General features: G+C 41.2%; 1 protein-coding gene across 1 annotated transcript in view; it reads left to right on the forward strand.

Moving 5' to 3' along the window:
- Positions 1 to 23,467, forward strand: part of GNPTAB (N-acetylglucosamine-1-phosphate transferase subunits alpha and beta) — a 79,052-nt gene that overhangs the window by 44,683 nt on the left and 10,902 nt on the right. Inside the window, exons 10-16 of the mRNA XM_090043239.1 lie at positions 54 to 224; positions 5,105 to 5,228; positions 8,045 to 8,248; positions 14,726 to 15,864; positions 17,330 to 17,529; positions 17,786 to 18,005; positions 19,677 to 19,790. Coding sequence (XP_089899365.1) covers positions 54 to 224; positions 5,105 to 5,228; positions 8,045 to 8,248; positions 14,726 to 15,864; positions 17,330 to 17,529; positions 17,786 to 18,005; positions 19,677 to 19,790 — 2,172 coding nt within the window. The remainder of the gene's footprint in view (positions 1 to 53; positions 225 to 5,104; positions 5,229 to 8,044; positions 8,249 to 14,725; positions 15,865 to 17,329; positions 17,530 to 17,785; positions 18,006 to 19,676; positions 19,791 to 23,467) is intronic.

Consider the following 23,467-nt stretch of genomic DNA (forward strand, 5'->3'; position numbering starts at 1 on the left):
AGTTCTAAAGATACATATTTTTTCTTTTCTTTTCTTCTTTTCTTTTTTGTCAGGAAATATTTCAAAATTTAAGTCACCTGCCTACCTTTAGCTCCCCAGCTATCGAAAGTCACATTCATCACATTGCTAGCCTGTCCCAGAAGTTCATTTATCTAAACGATGATGTTATGTTTGGGAAAGATGTATGGCCCGATGATTTTTACAGTCACTCCAAGGGTCAAAAGGTAGGTCCTTATGCTTGATCAGAAACCATTCAGAAACAGTTTCTACTCTAACATGATGATAGTTTCATAGTTTCTAGGGTCGGAAGGGACCTGAGCAGATTGAGTCCGACCACCTGCCATGGCAGGAAAGAGTACTGGGGTCAAACAACCCCAGCAAGGTGTTCATCTAACCTCCTCTTAAAGACCCCCAGGGTAGGAGCCAGCACTACTTGCTTGGAAGTTGTTTCCAGATCCTAGCCACCCTGACAGTGAAGTACCGCCTCCTGATATTTAGTTTAAATCTACCCTCTGCCAGCTTGTGACCATTATTTCTAGTCACTCCTGGTAGAGCTCGGGGGAACAGGGACTTTCCCAGTGGCTGCTAGGCCCCTCTGACTAGTTTGTAACAGCCCACTACATCCCCCCTCAGCCTTCTCTTGTGGAGGCTGAACAGGTTCAGGTCCCTCGGTCCCTCCTTGTAGGGCCTGCCCTGCTGCCCCCTGATCATGCAAGTGGCCCTCCTCTGAACCCTCTCCATGTTGTCCACATCCCTCTTGAAGTGCAGCGCCCAGAACTGGATGCAGTACTCCAGCTGCGGCCTGACCAGTGCCGCATAGAGGGGGAGTTTCACCTCCTTGGACCTGCTTGAGATGCATCTGTGGATGCATGACAAGGTGCAGTTGGCCTTCCTACTGCATCCCCACACTGCCAGCCCATGTTCATCTTGGCATCAATGACGACTCCAAGATCCTTTTCTGCCTCTGCACTGACAAGAAGGGAGTTCCCCAGCCTGTAGGTATGCTGCTTGTTCTTCCTCCCCAGGTGCATCACTTTGCATTTGTCAGTGTTGAATCCCATCCTATTCTCATCCGCCCACCCCTGTAACCTGTCTAGGTCTGATTGCAGCCTATTCATCCCTTCTAGCGTGCCCACATCCCCCCACATCTCAGTGTGCAAATTTGAACAGGGTGCTGTTTAACCCCTCGTCCAAGTCACTGATGAAGATGTTGAACAGTGTGGGCCTGAGGACCGAGCCCGAACTTGATGTAAGTTCAAGAAATTATATGAAAGGAAGATAGATTATAAATAAACTTTTGAAGGAATATCTATTTATTTCTAAAATGTACAGAATTGGTAACTGGGTTATGGGAACTAAGCCCCACATTTTCCATGTTTTGTAAGGCTCTAATGTTAAATGTCTTGCTGGAGATTAGCTGAACTGTTTTTAGTTTCTTTGAACGCAGCCTCTAATTTGTTGGGCTGTACGTCTTTGAATTCCACACTTTTCTCGCACTTAAACCTTGCTCTGAACTGTAAAATATCTTGTTTATCAGTTCTGCTTGCCCAACAGGTTTGACGAGTCTGTGTAGCTCTGGTTCATTCCTTTCCTTCCTTCAAACTTTTGAAGTAAAAGTATTTTAAAACAGTCTACATTTATCTGGCTCATGTAAAATCTTATCTTTCCCTGATGACAATATCAGTAGGCCTAAAATATTTAGACATCTCCAGAAAGTTATCTGGTCCCAGTTGGGTGCCCCAACCCCCCAAAGCAACTTCCCCAGTCTTGAGAGTCCTTTTCAGCCCCATCAAGGTTTAAAAGCATAGCAACATTACATTTGCAATCCATGGTTAAAACTAATAGTCCCAGTATTGCCCTTATAAGTCTTCAGTGTTTGCTGAGGGATTGTTTATCTCAAGCTATTTTTTTCCTTCCTGCTTGCTTTTCCTTTCCACCCTCTATTAAAATAACCCAGTTTATTCAGAAAGTAATAGTTTCTAGGTCAGCATACCGTATACATAAGCATTTCCAGTTCTGATACCGCAAGTGCTTTCTGCATGAATTGGCAGAAAGTGTCTTGATTGATGTCATTAGTCTGACCAATCGAAAAAATTGCAGCCTGTTTTATTTCTTTAGAAATACACGTCATGGACAGATGTTCATTTGGAGCTGTTTCAAAAGGGAGCATGCAGCAGCTGTTGCAACTGCTACATGTGCACAGTAGTCTGCAGCAATACAAATGGGCTAAATGACTCTACATTTAACCCTGTTTCATCCAGCAGTTTCTTGCATGTATCCCTACAGTGACAGCTGCTGCGCACTTCCATCCAGTAGCTCCCCCTCTCCTTTTGAAAAACTCCTCTAAGTGAATGTTTGTCCATGTCCTAAGATTGTACAGCTGCCCAGGAACTTGTTAAAAGAAAGGATCAGAAATAGGAAAAACATGTTGTAACAAAACTAACTCTAAATAAGTTATAAAAGTTTAAAACACTGGGAAGATTCTTTCACATACCCATTCTGTCCCATGCATGGCATTTAAGTGTTAGTTTATTTTCTGTTGCTGCCACCCCTTTGCTGCATGTTGCTTTTCTGTTTCACAGAGATTTAAAAAAATGAAGGGGAGTGCAGTTTTATTTTGCTTGTGAATTCCTTTTGTATGGGAAACTTGTTTGAGACAGTAGACTTAGTAGTTCTTGATAGCACTGAGATTAGATGATTGCTGAATCAGTCTGCGTTTTACATTTCTTATTCATCACTTCTCCAAGTACCCAAAACACTGTCAGGGCCTATTACTAAGGTATACCACCTTTCCTAAACTTGTAGCAATTTATAGCCTATCAGCACTTTAGCTACAGTTATATTTCGGTTAGAAAACTATGCTAGGACCATGGAATAGCTATGTTTAAATGCAATTCTATTAGCAACTAGTATACATTCCTGGGCTTGGAAGGAACCTCAGAGGAGATCATCTAGTCCAACCCCCCTGCTCAAAGCAGGACCAGCCCCAACTAGATCATCCCAGCCAAAGCTTTGTCTAGTTGGGTCATAAACATCTCCAAGGACAGAGCTTCCACTGCCTCTCTGGGTAACCTGTTCCTGTGCTTTACTACTCTCCTGGGGAGAAAGTTCTTCCTAATATCTAACCTAAACTTCCCTTGCTGCAACTTGAGACTGTTGCCCCTTGTTCTGTTATCTGCCACCCCTGAGAACAGTTTAGCTCCATCCTTCAGGTAGTTGAAGGCTGCTATTCAATTCCTCTCAGTCTTCTCTTCTCTAGACTAAATAAGACCAGTTCCCTCAGTCTTTCTTCAGAAGTCACGTCCCCCAGCCAGAGACTATTCTAGCAGGGTGCAGGAGCCGGGAGCCTGTGTGGGGCCCGAATGCAAAGAAGCTGGCAGGGGATGGGGGAGGGGCAAGTGGCCAGATGCAAAGCTGATGGAGTCACCAGCACTAGAACGGCCCTGCAGGAGGGGCCGTGGCTGCTCCACCTGGCTCCACGAGGCCCCCCAAAGCTCAGGGCAGTCACCCTTATTCTACCACCTGCCCACTGGGACGGCCCTGCCCCCAGCACCCTCACCATTTTCATTGCCCTCCACCGGACTTTCCAATTTGTCCACATCCTTTCTGTAGTGCGGGGCCCAAAACTGAACACAGTACTCCAGATGTGGTCTCACCAGTGCTGAAGAGAGGGGAATAATCACTTCCTTTGATCTGCTGACAACACCCCTACCAATGCTGTGCAGTATGCCATTAGCCTTCTTGGCAACAAGGGCACACTGCTGGCTCATGTTCAGCTTATTGTCCACTATAACCCCTAGTCCTTTTCTACAGAGGTGATGTGCGGTCAGCCCCCGGCCTGTACCAGTGCATTGAATTGCACTTGTCCTTGTTGAACCTCATGAGATTTCTGTTGGCCCAATCCTCTAATTTGTCTAGATCACTCTGAATTTTAAGCCCTACCCTCACTACTCCCCCAGCGTGGTCTCATCTGCAGACTTTCTGAGGCTGCACTGTATGCCATCTTCCAGGTCATTGATGAAGATACGGAACAAAACTGGCCTCAAGACCAACCACTGGGGCACTCCACTTAATACTGGCTGCCAATTAGACATTGAACCTTTGATTACTACTGTCTGAGCTCGATGTCCGAGCCAGTTTTCTTTCAACCTTACAGTCTATTCATCCAGCCCGTACTTCCTTAGTTTGCCTGTGAAAATGTTGCAGTCTCCCACAACATTCTCGGAGGCAAACTAGTATCATTTAATCTATAGGTTAGGTGTGTGCTAACCTTTTGATGGGAGAAAACTTTATTATAGTTTGTATTTGTTTGCGATCCTATTATACAGCAAAATGAGACAGTTCTGCCTATGGTCTAAAGAGAGAGGATGGCAGGGAAAGAGGCTTAGAGGGTAAAGTGACTTGCCCTTGGTCACACAGCAGTCTGGCAGCCAATATGAGGTTTCTGTCTCCCAATCTAGTGCTGCTTTCCGCTCATATTACTATTCTATCAGTTCACCATGATGCTGATGTGACTTCAGCTGGAATTTTGATTTATGATACCTACTTGCTCCATAGCTTTCACAGCTGGGACCACATTTGTAAAATTCTTGGGATAGGGATCTGAGAATAAAATTGCTTAGTTGTTTATGATTTTTAAACAAAATACTTTTCCTACATTATTTTATCTTATAAATTCTTGAAAACATTAAACTCCTAGATCGTAAGGTTCTTAATGATAAGTACGCTACTTGCACTTGTGCTTGTTACACCTATGGCTAGTTGACAGCACCAGGAAACACAAAGTGTATTACTTTAGACTTCCCTCTTTTTATCTTCTAAAAGATCAAATGTCTAACGGTCATTTGAATGCAGTCTATGGAAATGAAAATAATGGTCGGGAATCAGGAAGTTGCTTGACAGTCTTTTCATCTGAGCCTTAATTTTTCCCTCTCTGAAAGGGAATAATACTTTCACTTCTGGGTGCTGAGGATGATTATTATTTCTAAAGCACTATGCACAGGTAAGTGTTGACTAATTCTGTATATATTGTGAGGCAAGCTAAATTGACTTTTATATGACAGCTAATTTTGACAAAAAACCTGATCATGTAATACTATTCTAGGTTTACTTGACTTGGCCTGTTCCAAACTGTGCTGAGGGATGTCCTGGCTCGTGGATTAAAGATGGTTACTGTGATAAAGCCTGTAATAATTCAGCTTGTGATTGGGATGGTGGCGATTGCATTGGTAAGAGGGCAAATTTAGATTTACAAACAAATTAAATTTACTTTTATCATTTAAAATTAAAAGGATTATCCTGTAACTAAGAAAAGTTTTCCTTAAAAAAAAAAACACAACAAAAACTAGTCTGGCTTACAGATATATAGTTAGTTGCTTGAGGGAAATAATATTGCAAACGAATATATAAGATAATAAGGAAATCATGGTTCATGTACCATATTTAACTAGATGAGAATAGATTTTGGCTCTTATTGCCTATCTTTGCACAGCAGGCCTGATAGTAGTACAGTATGAGTTTTAGTGATGAATAAATGTTTTGTTGTCAGGAGGCACAAAGGGGTGGGGGGAAGAGAAATAAATAAGTACTAGAATCACTTTCAGACCCCAATTACAAGTTAAGGTAAGATTATAAGGATTAATAATGGTATTTTGCATATGTTTAAAAATATGGCTTCTCTCTGATATCACAGACTCAGTGTTACATATGTAAGTATTAAATTACAATCTGATTTTTGGTAATATTGTATCAGAGTAGTAATACAAAGCATACTTAGTAAAGTGTTAGTATATTGAATTACAACACTATTTTTAGAAGATGTTATCTGTATTTTAACACTCTAAATATGGATGACTTTGTCACATAAAAGTTGTTCAAAAATCTTTAGGGGATTGGGGCCCATGATTTATGAGGAGAGACTGAGAGAACTGGGCTTATTTAGTCTGCATAAGAGAAGACCAAAGGGGGATTTAATAGCAGCCTTCAGCTACCTGAAAGTGTTTGGTTCCTAAGAGGATAGAGCTGGACTGTTCTCAGTGGTGGCACATGACAGAACAAGAAGCAATGGTCTCAAGTTGCAGCAAGGGAAGTTTAGGTTGGGTATTAGGAATAACCATTTGGAAAATGGTTAATTACCATCTCTAAAATGTTGCAACTCGCTTTCAATTTGATTTTTTTCTAACTTTTGCTTTCAACCATTGGATCCTGTCACGCTTTTTTCTGAAAAACTAACAAATGCTTTAATGTTAAATACTTTTATTATTGTTGTTTTTTTATGGCTATTTAGGTTTACCAAATGCTTTGATGAGGGGTATCTACATAATTGCCATTACTAAAATCAGGGTTAAGAAGATTCATCATCTATTTATTACCAGAACTTCTCATATACACCACACTGTTTCCTACTTTATGATACACATCCTTAAAGCACTTGCAGGTGGCTATCCTAAATCCCTATAGCATCTGAGAATTGAAAAATAGCTATTATTTTCTTTATATTTTTTTCTGTCATAATTCTTCAGTCTTCTTACGGGATTTTTTGGCAACAGGAGATAGAAAATATTTAGGAACAGTTGCATGAGCACGACTTAGAGGGTTTTGAAAATAAGCTGAAATGCAGTACAAAGATATTCTTCCTAAAAAGTGTGGATAGATTTCTAACTGTCAATCTCTGATATTTAAAACTTGATCTTAAAAATGGATATAAAGGGCTTTCAGCAGGAAAACATAAAACAAAGACATGTGGAGTTGCTTTAAAATAGATTTCAAATTAGAGAAAGGAATGAGAAGAGCTGTAACTTTGGATTTGTTTTGTCTTCTGCAAAAAAGGCCCCCCAAAGTCATGCCCAAGACCATTATAATCGTACGCTCACATTTTATATTAAGATCTTTCCATTTCAATGTTTGTGGTCTTTAGTGCCTGAGAAACTCAAAAGTAGCAACTAGTTATTTAAATAAAAGTATGAAGTTAAACTGCCTGCATTTGGGGGTGGGGGTGAACCTGTACGTTGGTGCATTTTCTTAAACGGATGGACTTGTTGTTAGACTTTGGGCCATAAAGGTCCATACAGAATTACAAAGTAAGTGAACCTTTTCCTCTCTGTGTGTTAAAATAATTTAGGTGTTTTTGCCAGCCCAGAAGGTCTGCTTAGATTTCCCACTGGTTTACAGGAGGCAAGCCAGCTAATCTTAATGTAAGGTAATCACTAGGGGTGTGTGAAACAGGCCATATTTGATTCGGATACATTCTAAATTGGGGACGGTGATTCGATTAATTGATTCAAATCACTGTCCCGATTTTGATTCGTCTGAATCCAAATCTGAAGATTTGATGATTTGGCCATAGACACGGCTTTAAATATTTTTTCTACATACCTCGAGGTACCAGATGTGGCTCGTGATCGCCGAGATGCTGGAGTGAATGGAGCATCCCACAGGAGCATCCTTCCCCCCCCCCCCCGCATGCTCAGCAGCGGACCTCCCCACCCCTCTTGGCTCAGTGATCGGCCATGGGGGAACCCCTGGGTGCCCCCCCAGACCCTGGAGGCACCAGTCCTGAGCTGGGAGGCTGGAGGAGGGGAGCATCCCCCGCGTGCTTTACCATGGACCTGGAAGTAGACTGGAAGTGCTTCTGGTCCACTTCTAGGTCTGCTGCTGAGTGCACCGGGGACCCCTCCCCTGCGCTCCTATGGGACGCTCCATCCACTCCAGCATTTCAGTGTTGACAAGCCACATGGTACTTTGAGGTATGTAGAAAAAACCTTTAAAGCTGTGTCTATGTCCAAATCATTGAATGTCTCCAAATTAATTCACAGGGTTCTGATTCGATTTGAAGAGATGACAGGGTCTTCAGGTTCGGAGATTTGGCCATGGAATTGGGCCGAATCTCCACCAAATCGAATCAGTGACCGAATCGCACAACCCTAGTAATCACTGCTTATTCTTTTTCAGCCTAACTCTGGAAAACAAGGTTTAAAACGGTAGTGGAGCATAACCTATCCCTGAAGGGAAAGTCTCAGTGGACTCTGTTTTCTCTTTTCTTTAGGTAACAGTGGAAGTAGTCGTTATGTTGCTGGTGGTGGTGGAGTTGGAGGAGCAGGGAATGGTCCACCCTGGCAATTTGGTGGAGGAATAAGTGGAGTTTCATACTGCAACCAAGGCTGTGCTAATTCCTGGCTGGCTGATAAATTTTGTGACCAGGCATGCAATGTTCTTTCTTGTGGATTTGATGCTGGTGACTGTGGGCAAGGTATGTTAAGCACATCATTGATAATCTTTCTGTAAGTATTTATTACAAATTATCCTTTTTTACTTTGTGGCTATTCTCTGTGGAGTTCCATTCTGCAACCCTTTGTAGAATTGTGGGAAAGGAGCTGAGACTGTGTTACCAGTTTAGGAAAATGTCAGAGGGTGATTCTTATTTAGATCAGTCCAAACCTGAAAATATGTTTTTGGTTGATTTTATTTTTTTTTCAGGTAGTTATTTATTGTGCTTGACTAGCAATGTAAAATTTTGAAGCCATGGGGAAAAAAAATTGGAAATTGGGAAAAAAATGAAATATACGTGTTATTTATTTTCTTAGCACCCTTTAGAGATCTAAATTCATTTTACTACTTTAAGAACATAAAATGTATTATGTATAACTTGGTTTGCTCATAAAATCATCATGTTTGATATATTTATTACATTTAAAAACATAGTTTATTCAGACAGTAATTACACATTTACTAATTGAATTTACTTTAAAATGTTCTTATTTTTTGTTATAAATGGAGCTACAAGCTGCTGAACTAAGGAACCTAGCATTTCTTAGTTTTTGCCAGTTTATGAGAAGCAGGCAAAAAATTGAAGTTGAAAATAGAAGCAACCATCAATATTATAGTAAAACAAAGGCAGTTGTTATGTATTCTGGACTTGGTCTCCTCCACAGTGTCAAGCAGATACAGAAAACACTCATTTTAAAAAAAGAGCTGAGAAAAAAAGAACCCCCCCACACACACTCATCGAATACAAATTTTGCTACATGAAACTTTGTCTAATTAGTCTCATTTTCTGAGCTGTCCACTATCAGCAGTTTCTGCTTCTTCTGATCCTTCATTTTTTATCATCTTCATGGACTTCTGAAAACTGAAGGTTTGCCCTGATTGAGACAAGCTTCTCTACTCTTTCACATCTTAGTTTATTTATTGAGGTGGTGTGAGTATTTCTAAACATAGACCAGTTTCTTTCTCATGCTGCAGAAGATGGAGGAATCTGAAGCAGGTGAGAAGCAAGAGGAGTCAGAGGCTGTGTCATGCAAATGCCTTGCCACCATGTTGGAGGAGGGATATGCTTGGCAGAGTCCCAGATTGCATTCCTGGACCAAATACCTGAAGGTTCTGTATTCTGCAACATTTGAAAGTAACTTTCCAACATCAAGTTCTAAGTCTGTTGCTTATTTTGTAATCCAGTCAAATGCAGTAGCAGTGCTATCATCACTAACATTTCTACCTTTGAATCTTGGAACCAAGAGATTTGCAGCAGCGTGAATTGATTGGCAACAAAATTCTTCCCGTCTTGTTAATAAAGTATTTCAGTTTTCTTTCTTCTGTACTTGTAAGCGGAGATACACTTATTCTCAAAAACGGTTGATTTTTATCTGGGCCATTTGGTAAGGAATGTCTGACAAAAGTGCAATGTCTGATTCAGAGGCAGTGATTGCTGAAGAAATTGGCTTTAGCATCTTTAGGGAGTTCTGCAGCTGAACCCAGAAGACATCCTCATCAAGTACAGTGTTCCTTACACTTCTGGGTACTTTAAGATCCTCAGTTATTACTATTTCTTGAAGAGCAACTTTGTTTTTTAGTAAACTGTCAAATGAGATCACCACTCCATCCTATCTAGTTTTACTACAGAGTTTGAGTGTCACTATTTTATTCTTTGCATTCTTTTCTTTCTGATTCTTAAAGACTGCAGCTACAATATGAGTAACTTTTACATGTTTTATATCTTCTTTTGCTCATCTGTAGATCTTTTGCAGAGTGTCCAAATTTGTGATGTCATTAGGAAGCAAGTTTAGCCTATGGGATGCAGATCCTATTGCAGTAATGTGTGGATATTTATCCATTATGGTCTCCCATGCTGCTTTCATGTTACTTGCATTGTCAGTCAGCAAAGTAAATACTTTACCACTCCCAATAGGACTTCACATATTTTATTACTGATATATTCTGCAGTATGCCTGTTCTCTCCTGTTTCAGTGCTTCTGTAAAAACTGGTTGACGTGTTGTTAAAAACTGGCTGAGGTGTTATCATAAATTTTATGACTCCTCCTACCCGCACATTTGTCCATCCATCTGTAAGTACTGCAAGACACTGCTTTGTTGATTTTTTTTCCTTGGACAGAGATTGCATTACATGTTCATACTCTAACTCTAAAAGAGGCTTGCTCAAAGAATGTCTGTTGGGCAAATGGTATTATGGTCTTAGTAATTTACAAGCTTCCTGTGAGTATGCATTTTCAGTTATTGACAATGGCATCCCAGAAGAATGTCAGAAAGAGCTACTTTTACTTTCATCATCATGATCTACCTCCTCCTCACTTACACCCGTGATGGATTTTTTAATGAGGACACTTCTTGCATACAAGGATGTGTATGGCCATCCTAGTAACATTTGGTAATGCATATTTCCTTAGACTTTTTTTTCCTCAGTATAACTTGCAGTGTGAAAATGCTTTCATATGCTAGAAGTTGGTCACACCACTTTGCTGAGGGTGAAAAAAGAAAAAAGTGTAATTTAGTGGCTAGCTTGCATATATGAACACTAAACTACATGTACAAATGTAGTAATGGATGGAGGAGAGGCCTCCTCAGAGTTAACTGTGAACAACTTCCCTGCCTCACCTCACTGCTAAGGTTGGATGATATGTCATGAAACATCAGATTAGTATGAATTCAATTCTGAATTACATAGGTTATGAAAATATACTAATGCAGCTAAAATATAGTTTAATATACTGAATTCAGAGAAATTTAAACTCTTACCTTTCAATAAATAAGTATACTTTCTTTCAGCTCCTTTGTACTGCTTCTGTACTTCTGCAGATTTGAAGGTCACAAGGCCAGGAGAAAGCAGGTTCCTTCCAACTCCAAAACCTTTAGACTTGTTCTTTCTCCTCTCCTGAGGCGTTTGAGCAAGCAGGGCATTAAGCTCCTTGTTTCTGATCTCTACCGGAATGAATGGATACTGCTGCCAGTGTCCACTTCCAGTCCTTTTGAGGCCTAGTCAGGAGGACAGGAGTAGATCCACCAATCTCTAGATCAAAAATCAACAGCAGAGGAAGTACACAAGCAAAGAAGGCACTGAATCCTGCTTCCTTCTCTTGTGAAAATGGCAGTGCCCCGTGGGGACAGAAATGCACCTTGCTCTTGCGTTTGAGAGTTGTACTGTACTGTTTCTCCTTGGTGTACAGGAATTGTAATGATCTGATACTGTAGATAGTCTTTAAAAAGTCTTCCTATTACATAGTTATTAGAAAATGTTTTGGGAGAGTAAAGGGTAGCAATATAGGAACACCTTGTCTTAAACGTTTTATTTATCATTCTAAGAGAAAATATTTCATAGGAGGCTTTTTTTAATTCCCCCCAAATTTTCAATTTTTCCAATTTTTCAGAAAAAAACAAAAAAGTCCTCAGAAAAAGATTTGGGGGGGGGGACGGGTTTTTTCCCAATGTTTCTGTGGGGTTTTCCGGGCCTTGCATCTCTCTACTTGGATAAGGTACTTGGTTCTGTACAGAACCCAGAATATTTAAGTCTTTGTTTCAAGAAGCTTGCATGTTACAGGAGAAAATACACTTAAATGATATGTGAAAACTAAAGTTAGCAGTGAAAATGGGGTACCAGAGCAGCTAAGACATCTTGCTACAGCTGCAGAGGCATGAATTTCAGCTTGCTCTGAGTTAATGCTCAAGTCTGTCTACAGTTTACCCAGTTATTAACATATATTTCTGCTTCTAGTGGTTGTTCATACACACATCTTCACTGGGGGTATGCATTTGATCAGCTAGCTCAGGCATTTGATTACAGCTTTTTTGTCTGATTGATACCCATATGGCGCTTCACAGACCCCTCCTTCCTAGTCCTCCAAGTAGAGTATTTGAAGATTTGTAGGTTTAAAAGGTGAGGATGTCAAATACAAGGAGAGGAAGGAAAAATGTGTGAAGACAAAAACAGGAGCAAGCTACAGAAGACAGTGTGGAAGGAACACAGCAGTTCAAGGAGGTACCCAGGAATCATCAACACACACAGGTGCTGGTGGAATGGAGCAATGAAAGTCTGTAAATGAGAATGTAAGAATTTAAAATTTGCTCTGAAAAAGCAGAAGAAATGCATGGAGTGCCAGGTACACATCAAGCCATTGATTTGCTACGCCTTAAGCCTGATGATTCAGCCAGTTTTCCATCCTTCCAACCCGTACTTCCTTAACTTGCTTGCAAGAATGTTGTGGGAGACCATATCAAAAGCCTTGCTAAAGTCAAGGTATATCGCATCCAGAGAGCCATTCATTTCTTCATAGTAGGCAATATGGTTGGTCAGGCATGACTTGGCCTTGGTGAATTCATGTTGATTGTTCCTGACTACCTTTTCTCCTCCATGTGCTTAGAAGTGGATTCCTTGAAGAACTGCACCATGATTTTTCCAGGGACTGAGGTGAAACTGACAAGTCTGTAGTTTCCCAGATCCTCTTCCTTCCCTTTCCTAATGATGAGCACTCTATTTGCCCTTCTCCAGTCATCTGGGCACTTTCCCAATTGCCATGAGTTTTCAAAGATAATGGCCAGCATCTCTGCAATTGTATCAGCCAACAACCTTAGCAGAATCTTTGGCTGCATTGCATCTGGCCCCGTGGACTTGTACACATCCAACTTTTCTAAATAGTCCCTAATCTGTTCTTTTGTCACTGGCTGCTCACCTCCTCCCCAGACTGTGCTGCTAGATACAGTAGTCTGGTGGCTGACTTTGCCTTGAAGACTGAGGATAAAAAGGTTTTGAATACTTTAACCTTTTCTGCATCATCTGTTACTAGGTTGCCTCTACCATTCAGTTAGGGACCCACGGTTTCCCTGATTTTTCCTCTTGTTGCTAACATACTTGCAGAAACCCTTCCTATTACTCTTCACATCCCTTGCTAGCTGCAACTCCAGTTGCACTTTGACCTTTCTGATTTCATCCCTGCATGCCTGAGCAATACTCTTATACTCCTTCCTAGTCATTTGTCCACGTTTTCATTTCTTGTAAGATTCCTTTTTGTTCTTTAGCTTACAGAAGAGTTCCCTAAGCCAAGCTGGTCTTCTGCCATACTTGCTAGTTTTCCTGAGCATTGGGTTGGTTTGTTTCTCCACGCTCAGTAAGGGTTCTTTAAAATACAGCCAGCTCCCCTAGACTCCTCTCTCCCTCAAACTGGCCTCTGAGGGGAGGTTCCCTGAGCAAATCAAAGTCTTCTTTTATGAAATCCACAGTCCTTACTCTGTTGCTGTCTTTCCTTCCTTTTCTTAGGATTTTGCACTCAATCATCTTGTGGTCACTGCTGCCCAAGTTGCCATCCACTTCTGCATTCCCCACTAAGTCTTTCCTGTTTGTGAGCAGCAGATCAAGAAGAGTATGGTCTCTAGTTGGCCTCTCCAGCACTCGCACCAGGAGGTTGTCTCTAACACTCTCCAAAAACTGCCTGCACACTGCTATATTGCCCTCCCAGCAGATGTCAGGGTGATTGAAGTCTCACATCAAAACCAGGATCTGTGATCAGGAAAATTCTGCTAGCTGTTTAAAGAAAGCCTCATCCACCTCATCCTTTTAGTCTGGTGATCTATAACAGTCACCCACCACAACATCACCCTCGTTGCTCTCCCCTCTGACCCTAACCCAGAGACTTTCAGCAGGCCTGTCTTCAGTTTCCTACTGGAGTAGTGGAGCCAGGAGATTACTGATACACTAGAAACTTCGGGGGTTTTTGCAGTAAGGAGAGAGCAGCAAGCAGAAGTAGAAGGGGTTAGTGGTTGGAAATGGGGTTTTAAGAAAGTGAGACGAGTAGAGTAAGACAGTCAGATGTTGTGCATTACGAGGGCAGTGAAGTTATCTATAATGATGGTATTTTGACTGTTTTCTTTTTTTAAGTTTGCAACCCAAATATGGTAAAGTGCTATAGGTCCCTCTAAACCAGGGGCAGGCAATTATTTCTGGCGGAAATAATGAGTTTTGGCAAACCATTGAGGGCTGCATGACAGGCAGCCTGGAACAGGTAAATATTAATTTTCTAAATTTTTTTAGGCCCCATGGGCCAGATAGAATGGCTTGGTAAGCCGCATCTGCTCCACAGGCCACATTTTTCCCACCCCTGCTCTAAACAAACATGGAGCTATTTTTAAATGTGGCCAAAGCATGGTTTTGTAGATACCTGTTTTGAGCTACAACTAAAATAGAAGGAACATTAATGGACTACAAAAACACCAAAATAAATAATGCAGTAGCTTTATAAACATCACTGGAATGAATAAGTTGATAAATCTCAGTATATCCAACATGGCGATATGCTATTCAGAGTGCATGAATTAGAATAATAGGTAGTAACTGAAGGTATAGCTTTGGAGCTTGCTCATTACTGATATTCTCTCTACTGCTGGACAAGTCATTACAAAAAAAGTGCAGAATGTAAGCTAATGGGAACCATTCATTTTATTTTTCCAGATCATTTTGATGAGTTGTACAAGGTGACTCTCCAGCTTAATCAGACTACTTATGTTATTCCGAAAGGTGAATACCTGCCCTATTTCAGCTTTGTTGAAATAGCAAAGAAAGGAATTGAGGGTGCATATAGTGATAATCCAGTTATACGTCATGCTTCTGTTGCCAACAAATGGAAGACTATCCACCTGATAATGCATAGTGGAATGAATGCAACTGTGATCTATTTTAATCTTACATTTCTAAATAAAAATGATGAAGAGTTTAAAATGCAGATAGCTATTGAAGTTGATACTAGAGAGGAACCAAAATTAAACACAACTACCTCACAAAAATCTGACACTTACCTGAAAACTACAACTTTAATACCTGAAGCTGAAATGATTTTTGAGGATATTCCTGAAGAAAAACGCTTTCCAAGAATCAAGAAACGTCCAAATGGCACATCGGAGGGTTTTCATCAAAACATGGTAATACCTCTAGTAAATGTGTCTTTCCTCCCTGAAGATATTCAGCTGGCTTTGCAAGACCTGGAGTTAAAGCTAGAAAATGGTGACCTCACTCAGAAAGGATACAGTCTGTCAAAGGCTGCCCTCCTGAGATCTTTGCAAATGTTACCTACTGTTAAAAAAGATGTAATAACAGAAATTCAAAACCTGGAAATAAAGGACAGTGATGCCGGTTTAAAAGACCAGAAAAACTTTACTAATCAGCAAAAACCTGGTACCAATTTAAATGGAGGCAAAAAAGAAGCTACAATTAAAATGCATGATGTAGTTCCTTCAGAATTGATAGCTACAAAGAGTACTTTTGTGCCAATGAACATAAATGGTCAATTTCAGTTAAAATCCATTTCTAAAAGAAAGCTTGACTCAATGCCCTTAACCCAAAATATGGGAAATAAACCTGGATCTCGAGAAAAAATACTGAATGCACTTATGCTAGGGGAAACTTACAAGTCAAAAGATACTGGGAATGTAGAGGCTGCTGAAAAGCCTAATGAAATGGAAATAAACCCAGGTCATGACCAAATAGATACAAAAGGCAAAGCTTTTCCAGGAAGAAAACTACAGTATTATGCTGGAAGTGATAGAGGCTTTTTGCCATGGGAAAAAAGGAAGTATTTCCAAGATCTTCTTGATGTAAGTATCCTAATTGCATCCACCAAACAGAACTTGAGGCTTCAAAAGACGTGTTAGATTTGCTTATCTGCATTATTTAATGAGATACTGTTAAGATTAAAAATTGTATAAAACCATTCTTACCACTGACAGATTTTTTTTTAATCTAATTTACTTTACTTTTTTTTTACTGCTAGTTTCATTTCCTTTCTGCAGTTCTAGTTGGATAGTGAAAAATGACTGGTCTAATTCACTTCTTTTTCTAGTTGGTTTTTAAAACGTCAGATTCAATTCCTACTTTAATTAAGTGCCACTAGGCTGCAGCTCAGATTTGTAGTACTGCCAGGGAGTTGAATTGATCCTCATTTACATTCTGTGGGCATGTCTACACATGATATTAACGCGACACAAACTCTGGCACAGTTCGGGCTGGAGTTTATTCCTCCTGGGCATAGCATTTACATGTGCACTGAGACTGCAGAATTCTAAGCCAGGGCAGCACAGTCCCAGCTAGCAGGGATTCTGGGGGTTTAGCTTGCCAGCCTGGAGCAGCTTCCCCCCTGGCCCGCCCCCCAGCTCAACGTGCCCCAAGGATTGGCTGAGGCACAAGGGTGCTATAGTACAGGGCTAGTCAGCAGGCAGCCGTAAATAACGCTGTTGTAGGATAGTACTTTGGTTGGGAAGTACTATCCTATGGCAGAGTTGGTTAGTTTACTGCAGTATGTGTAGTGGTGCACATGTAGATGATGATGCTTTACTGCAGAGCTAATTAGTCAACACCTTACTGTAGTGTTTTGTGTAGATGCACCATATGCGTGAAGACTTGGTTCATTTCTATATAGATCTAGTCTATTAAAAAATGCAATCTCTATTTTGGATCTATATACTACATTGAGTGCCTTTTCTAGTAAGTCGACCAAAAGCTAATATGAAGAACAGATCAAGCGAATATATAGAAAACACTCTTCCAGATGCTCATCCCAAAATTTTTGGCAGAGTTCTGGGAATCTCCTGAAGGGAAGGACATGGCAGCCCTACAGACCTGTTTGGCTAAGGCTGATCCTTACAGCTTTCAAGCTGTAGAGATGCTGCATTTAAAATTTAAGCTCCCTTTAATTTCATTTGAGCTTAATCTTTGATTGCACTCTATTTAAGAAGATTGTTTTTACATTCAGGGGATCAGATCTTGTTATTTCAGTGCATAATTGAAAAAAGAAATGTGTGATTATAAAGAAGTCCCTTAGCAGATGGTGGTTTTATTTGGGCTTTTGTTTTTAAGTTGTATCAAGTTAAATAAAATTCTATATGCCATTCCTTATTGTGATATGAGAGTCATAACAAGAACATGTTAAAACTGCTGTCATATTTTTCAGGAATTGAAAAAAGTTTGGCATGTCACTGGAAATGTCAGTCTGCATATGGGTTTAATGGACTAATGTGTATGTTTCTGATAACATACATTTGGTATATGCCTGTCATTATTTAGGAAGAAGAGGCATTACTTAAACAGATGTCCTACTTTACTGATGGTAAACAAACTGGGAGGCATCTGAAAGATACATTTGCTGATTCCCTTCGATATGTAAATAAACTTCTAAACAGTAAATTTGGATTTACATCTCGAAAAGTCCCTGCTCATATGCCTCACATGATTGATCGCACTGTTATGCAAGAACTACAGGACATGTAAGTATGCTTTTGTTCGGAACAAAGTGAAAGAAAAACTGGAGCTGGTGTAATTCTTTTTTTCTGTGTTTGCACAGTTGAATTTATTGCTGTGTATTGACAGCTCATTGTAAAACAGTGTGAAATGGGTAATAAAGGAGCTCTTTATTGGACAGCAGTGCTAAAATAAGTGTTCTTTGGGGAGCTTTTCTGTTAAGGTATGTTTTGCCATTTGAAGTGTCAGAATAGGAAACTGATTTTTATTTTATTTGGACAGGTTTCCTGAGGAATTTGACAAGACATCATTTCACAAAGTGCGGCACTCAGAAGATATGCAGTTTGCTTTTTCATATTTCTATTATCTCATGAGTGCAGTTCAGCCACTGAATGTTTCTCAGATTTTTGATGAAGTTGATACAGATCAGTCAGGCATTTTGTCTGACCGGGAGATTCGTACATTGGCCACACGAATCCATGAACTACCCTTGAGTTTGCAGGTACATTTTATTTTCCAATATAGTTACCACATAGAAAAAACAAATCTTTACTCTTTGCTGGAACTCTGTTAAAAGTTTAAATGTACAGTGGATTTTTAATGTATGCTTTTTTCCAATTTAGGTAAAATAATACCGACGTTTTAGGTGTACTTGAAAAGCAGTTCATCATCCTTTGAATTGAATGGAGTGTTTAGCTTGCATATGTTATATTATGCAAAATGACTTATTCTTTACCTCAGGGCTGTCCAACTCATAGTTCACAAAGTGTTAAGCTGTGGCCTGCAGACTCCAAGCACCACTTCCCCCCTCCACCCTCATTACTCTGGTTGCCACTGTCAGTGGCTGAGGACAGGGGTAGCAGTTCAGGGCAGTGACTTCCCGTGAGAATGCAAAAATAGCCATTGTCACAGAGGCAGCTGATCACAGTTGGCATGGCAAGAGCTGGCAGGGCCACGCATTGCCTCAGATGCAGAGCTGCGCTGCTATGCCTCTGTTTGCTATTGCTGCTGATAGGGTCTCTGGGCCCCTGCTTTATCCCTAGTTTCAGCTTCTTGCCCCTGCCCCTAGGGCAGCTGGCATAGCCTGAAGAATATGTTGATTGGGAGCACCTATACAAGGCAGCTTGCTGGGGTTGGGGGAGCTCCAGTGGCCAGGCAGGGCAAGCAACAGCAGCATGGTATGCAGCCCCTGGCCACTCAGAAGATGGACAGCGCTTCTTTACATTACATTGTGTTTAGAGGTCCTAGCTCAGAGTGGGAGGCTATTGTCACATCTCTGTATATGCATTGGAAGAGTCCTTGCCCCCAAAAAAACCTACAGTATAAATAAACAAGGCTTGTGAAGAGGTGGGGAAAAAAGAGGAGGAAGGTTATGGAGGGTGGTGGTAGTAGCAGATATCTAAATGATGACAGTACCCAGAGACCTAGGCCCCTAAGTTGTTCTAGGCATAATACAGTTAAAAAAAACAAAACAAAAAAGAGAGAGATGGGGAGAGGAAATCCTCTCTGAAGCACTTCAGTTCTTAAATACATACAGAGGTGGGTGGCAGAGAGATTTATATTTTCTGTATTTTACAGATAGAGAACTGAGATGGGCATAGCACATGAAGGACTTAAGTCATTTCAAATTGGGATAGTGCAAGATTGATGTTGTAGCTGTCATGGCCCAGAAATTATACAAGAGGCAAATATTTCTTAGGGTGATATCTTTTATTGGACAAATTCTGTAGTTGGGATAAAGTTGGACAAGTTTTTGAATGCAAGACATTCTCCCTCAGATCCCAGGTTCCAAATTGGGAAAACTTGTATTTTCCTGAAATCAACAATAGCTCAATTTTCTTTGCTTTTAAAGAGACAGGGCTTTGGTTTCCTCTGCTTTGGTTGTACTTCATTATGACCATGAATCAACCAAGCACTTCGGTACACGCCTAGTGTGTGAGTAACTACTTTGACATTACTAAGATTGCTTCTATACCTTTTTTTTTTAATTGAGGACCAATATGAATAAGACTTTTTCATTCAGAAATAGTCAGATTCATTTTTGTAGATAATTTAAAGATTTCTAAATGTTCTGAATGCAGAAGGGATGTAATATACTAGAATACATAGTATAATTATTGATATAGGTCAGCAGAAAAATGGGTTATTGAATTTGTCTTTTTTCTTCTGACAGGATTTGACGAGTCTGGAGCAAATGCTGATAAATTGCTCTAAATCACTTCCTGCTAATATAACTCAGATTAATGTCATTCCACCAACACAGGAAGCTTATTATGATCCAAATCTGGTAAGAATAACTTTTGCCTATAAAGATGTACATTTTTGGATTGTTTCCAAAGCCTGCATCCACCAGATTCTGGTTGGTTTTTTTTCCCCAAATCATACTGTCAAATTATTTACAAGAAAAAAGAATATTTGTGCATATTTCATAGCACACTGTTAACTATAAAGCTGTTATGAGCAACCCACTAACAGTTAGTCTAGAATGAGCCTCCACAAAGCTATGCTAGTAGTGTCCAGTTCATTTAACTTTGCAGGTAAATCAGGACTGCGGGGCTTCTTGCAGGCTGCATAACCTACCTCTAGCAGTGGGGCAGTGTCTTGCTGGCACTGCTGCCAGAGTTGTTTTGTTGGCACCACTCTAGAACCCAGAGGGTAAATGCCATTTCCAGTCCCCCTCTGCCTCCTCCCACCACCAATTTTAGTTTGTCAATCGTGACTGAAGACCCAAAATTCAGTGCTAGGCAAGCAGTTGCAGAGGGCTGAGTGGCAGTGTTCACCATTTTGGGTTCCAGAGCCATACTACTTCAACAGCTCCAGTAACTGTGCCCAACAAGTTATGTAGGCTGCAATTTAACCTGCAGACCATGTGCTGCCTTCAGGTCACCAGTTGGACAGCCCCCAACTGAAGAATGCAAAGTTACGATTGCTACAGAACAACTTGTGTGCATGGGATTATATAGGGTATCCTGTGGAGGGGGGGGAAACAAAACTCTTCAGTGTAATTCAGTATGTGGTAGACCAGAGAAAGCAGTGCACAGAAAGCCTCTCAAAGGTGTCTGATAGCACAAAGCAAGTCTCGACCTGAAGTTCCACATTTACTCAATTATAAAATGACCCTCATTATAACAGAGCCCTTCAATAATTAGATTCCATATATGGAAAATGTATTAGTTTAGAAGCATGGAATTGTAGCAAATGAGGGTTGGAAGGGACCTCAGGAGGTCATCAAACTCCCTGATAAAAGCAGGACCATCCCCAACTAGATCGTTCCAGGAGAGGGTTTGTCAAGCTGGGCCTTAAAAACCTCCAAGGATGGAGATTCCACCACCTCTCTGGGTAACCTGTTCCAGTACTTCACCACTCTCCTTGAGAGAGTTTTTCCTAATATCCAACCAAAACTTGCTGTGCAACTTGAGACTGAATTGCTCCTTGTTCTGTCGTCTGCCACCACAGAGAACAGTCTAGCTCCATCCTCTTTGGAACCCCCCTTCAGGTAGTTAAACGCTGCTATCAGATCTGCACTCAGTCTTTTCTGGTGCAGACTAAATAAGCCCAGTTCCCTCGGCCTCTCACAAGTCAAATCTCCCAACCCGCTAACCATTTTTGTTGCCTTCCACTGAACTCTGTTCAACTTGTCCATGTCCTTTCTGTAGTGGGAGGCCCAGAACTGGACACAGTACTCCAGATGTGTTCTCACCAGTACAGAAAAGAGGGGAATAATTACTTCCGTCGATCTGCTGGCAACAGTCCTACAATTGCAGCCCAATATGCTGTTAGCCTTCTTGGCAACAAGGGCACACTGTTAGCTCATATCCAGCTTATTATTCACTGTAACCCCCAGGTCCTTTTCTGCAGAACTGCTGCTTAGCTAGTCAGTCCCCAGCCTATAGTGGTGCATGGGATTGTTCCATCCTAAGTGCAGGACTTTGCACTTGTCTTTGTTGAACCTCATGAGATTTCTTTTTGCCCAATCCTCCAATTTGCCTAGGTCACTTAATCCTAGCCCGGTCCTCCAGTGTATTCCCCCCAACTTGGTGATATCCATGAACTTGCTGAGGGTGCACTCTCTCCCGTCTTCCAGATCGTTACAGAAGATATTGAACAAAACCGGCCCCAGGACCAACCCCTGGGACACTCCACTTGATACTGGCTGCCAACTAGACATCAAGCTGTTGATCAGTACCTGTTAAGCCTGATGATCCAGTCATATTTCTGTCCGTCTTTCAGCCCATTCATCCAACCCATACTTCCGTAGCTTGCTTGTAAGAATACTATGGGAGACCATATGGCTTGCTAAAGTCAAGGTATATCATGTCCACTGCTTTCCCACATCCACAGAGCCAGTCATCTCATCATAGAAGGCAGTCAGGTTGGTCAGGCACACCTTGGCCTTGGTGAATCCACGCTGACTGTTCCTGTTCATTTTCTTCTACAAGTGTTTAGAAATGGATTCCTTGACGACCTATGATTTTTCTGGGAACTGAGGTGAGGCTGACCAGTCTAACATTCCCCAAATCCTCCTTCTTTCCTTTCTTAAAGATGGACACTATACTTGCTCTCTTCCAATTGTTCCAGACCTTGCCTTATTGCCACAAGTTTTCAAAGGTAATGGGCAGCAGCTCTGCAATCACCTCAGCACCCTCAGATGCATTGCATATGGCCCTGTGGATTCGTATATGTCTGGCTTTTTTAAATAGCCCCTAACCTGGTCTTTCACTACTGAGGGCTGCTGACCTCCTCCCCAAACTGTGCTGCCCGGTGCAGTAGTCTGGGAGCTGACCTTGCCTGTGAAGACCGACGTAAATAAGGCATCAAGTACTTCAGCCTGTTTCTCATGATCTGCCAGTAGGTTGCCTCCCTTATTTAGTAAGAGACTTACACTTTCCCTGATCTTCCCTTGCTGCTAATTTGATATAATTTTCCAGGTATAGAATCTAATTATTGAAGGTTTGTCTTGAATTTGCCAACTTTCCACTGCTAGAGGAAGGAAGATAAATCTGGGAGGTCAGGTGGCTCCTTTGCCACCCCCAACTTCTTCCCCCTGCAGCCACTGCCCCCCCCCCACAGCCCCTTACTGTCAGATCCTGCTCTCCCTGAGCACATGGAAGTGAGGCATAAATATGAAAAAATTGACCTTAAAGTAAACATAGCTGTAGCAATTTGCATATAATACCCTTAGACTTCATTTCACCTAGAAATAATGCATTTTACCTTTTTGGAAACTACTGCAAGTTTTAGCAGACGTATTCCATAAACGCGCTTTTAAGTAGCACTTAAGCATCTACTTGTGGAGAATATGAACTTTACATGATATTAGTCTAAAGCTAAAAGGCTCATGATTTACTGTATAGTTCATCATGCTGGACCCCAGCAGAGTGAACAGCATTTCGGGCTATGGTGTGCCCACAGCACAGCACAGCATGTGTGTGTGTACTCCAGATACCACCCCCCACAAAGGAGCCATGTGCTAATTGCCACCCCTTCCCCCCACTCGTGACTAAAACTGGGTGTTCTTGTCATGAATCCTGGGGTCCTCTAAAAATGTATATGCAAATGAGGCTCATATAAACCAGGTCCAGATTCACCTTATGGATGGTGAGGCTACACTAGTCATATGCAGCGGGCTGAGAGAGGGCCCAACAGAGGGATTTTGGGTGAACTGTTGGGGCTGTTTGGTGTTGTCTGCCAGGCATTTAAGGCTGGTGAAGAAAAAGGTATAATTGAAAATAGGGGAAAAAAGCGCAGCTTAGCTGTGGGCGAGAAGTCATCAAAATGTATGCAGTGTAGTGGTTCACTTGAAAAAGAATTGGCTCTGAGGGGGACTGTGCTCATTGGGCACTATCATATGCCTTATTCAGATGGAGTGTACTAACTTATCTTTGTGTTAGGTTCCCATCAGTATGTTTGTCCCTTATGGGTTTTGTGTTATATAGTCATGGTCAGTATTGGCTGCATTTAATC

The sequence above is a fragment of the Crocodylus siamensis genome, chromosome 4 (assembly GCF_052110815.1).
Source record: "Crocodylus siamensis isolate JL-2025a chromosome 4, ASM5211081v1, whole genome shotgun sequence".
Classification (NCBI taxonomy): Eukaryota; Metazoa; Chordata; order Crocodylia; family Crocodylidae; genus Crocodylus; species Crocodylus siamensis.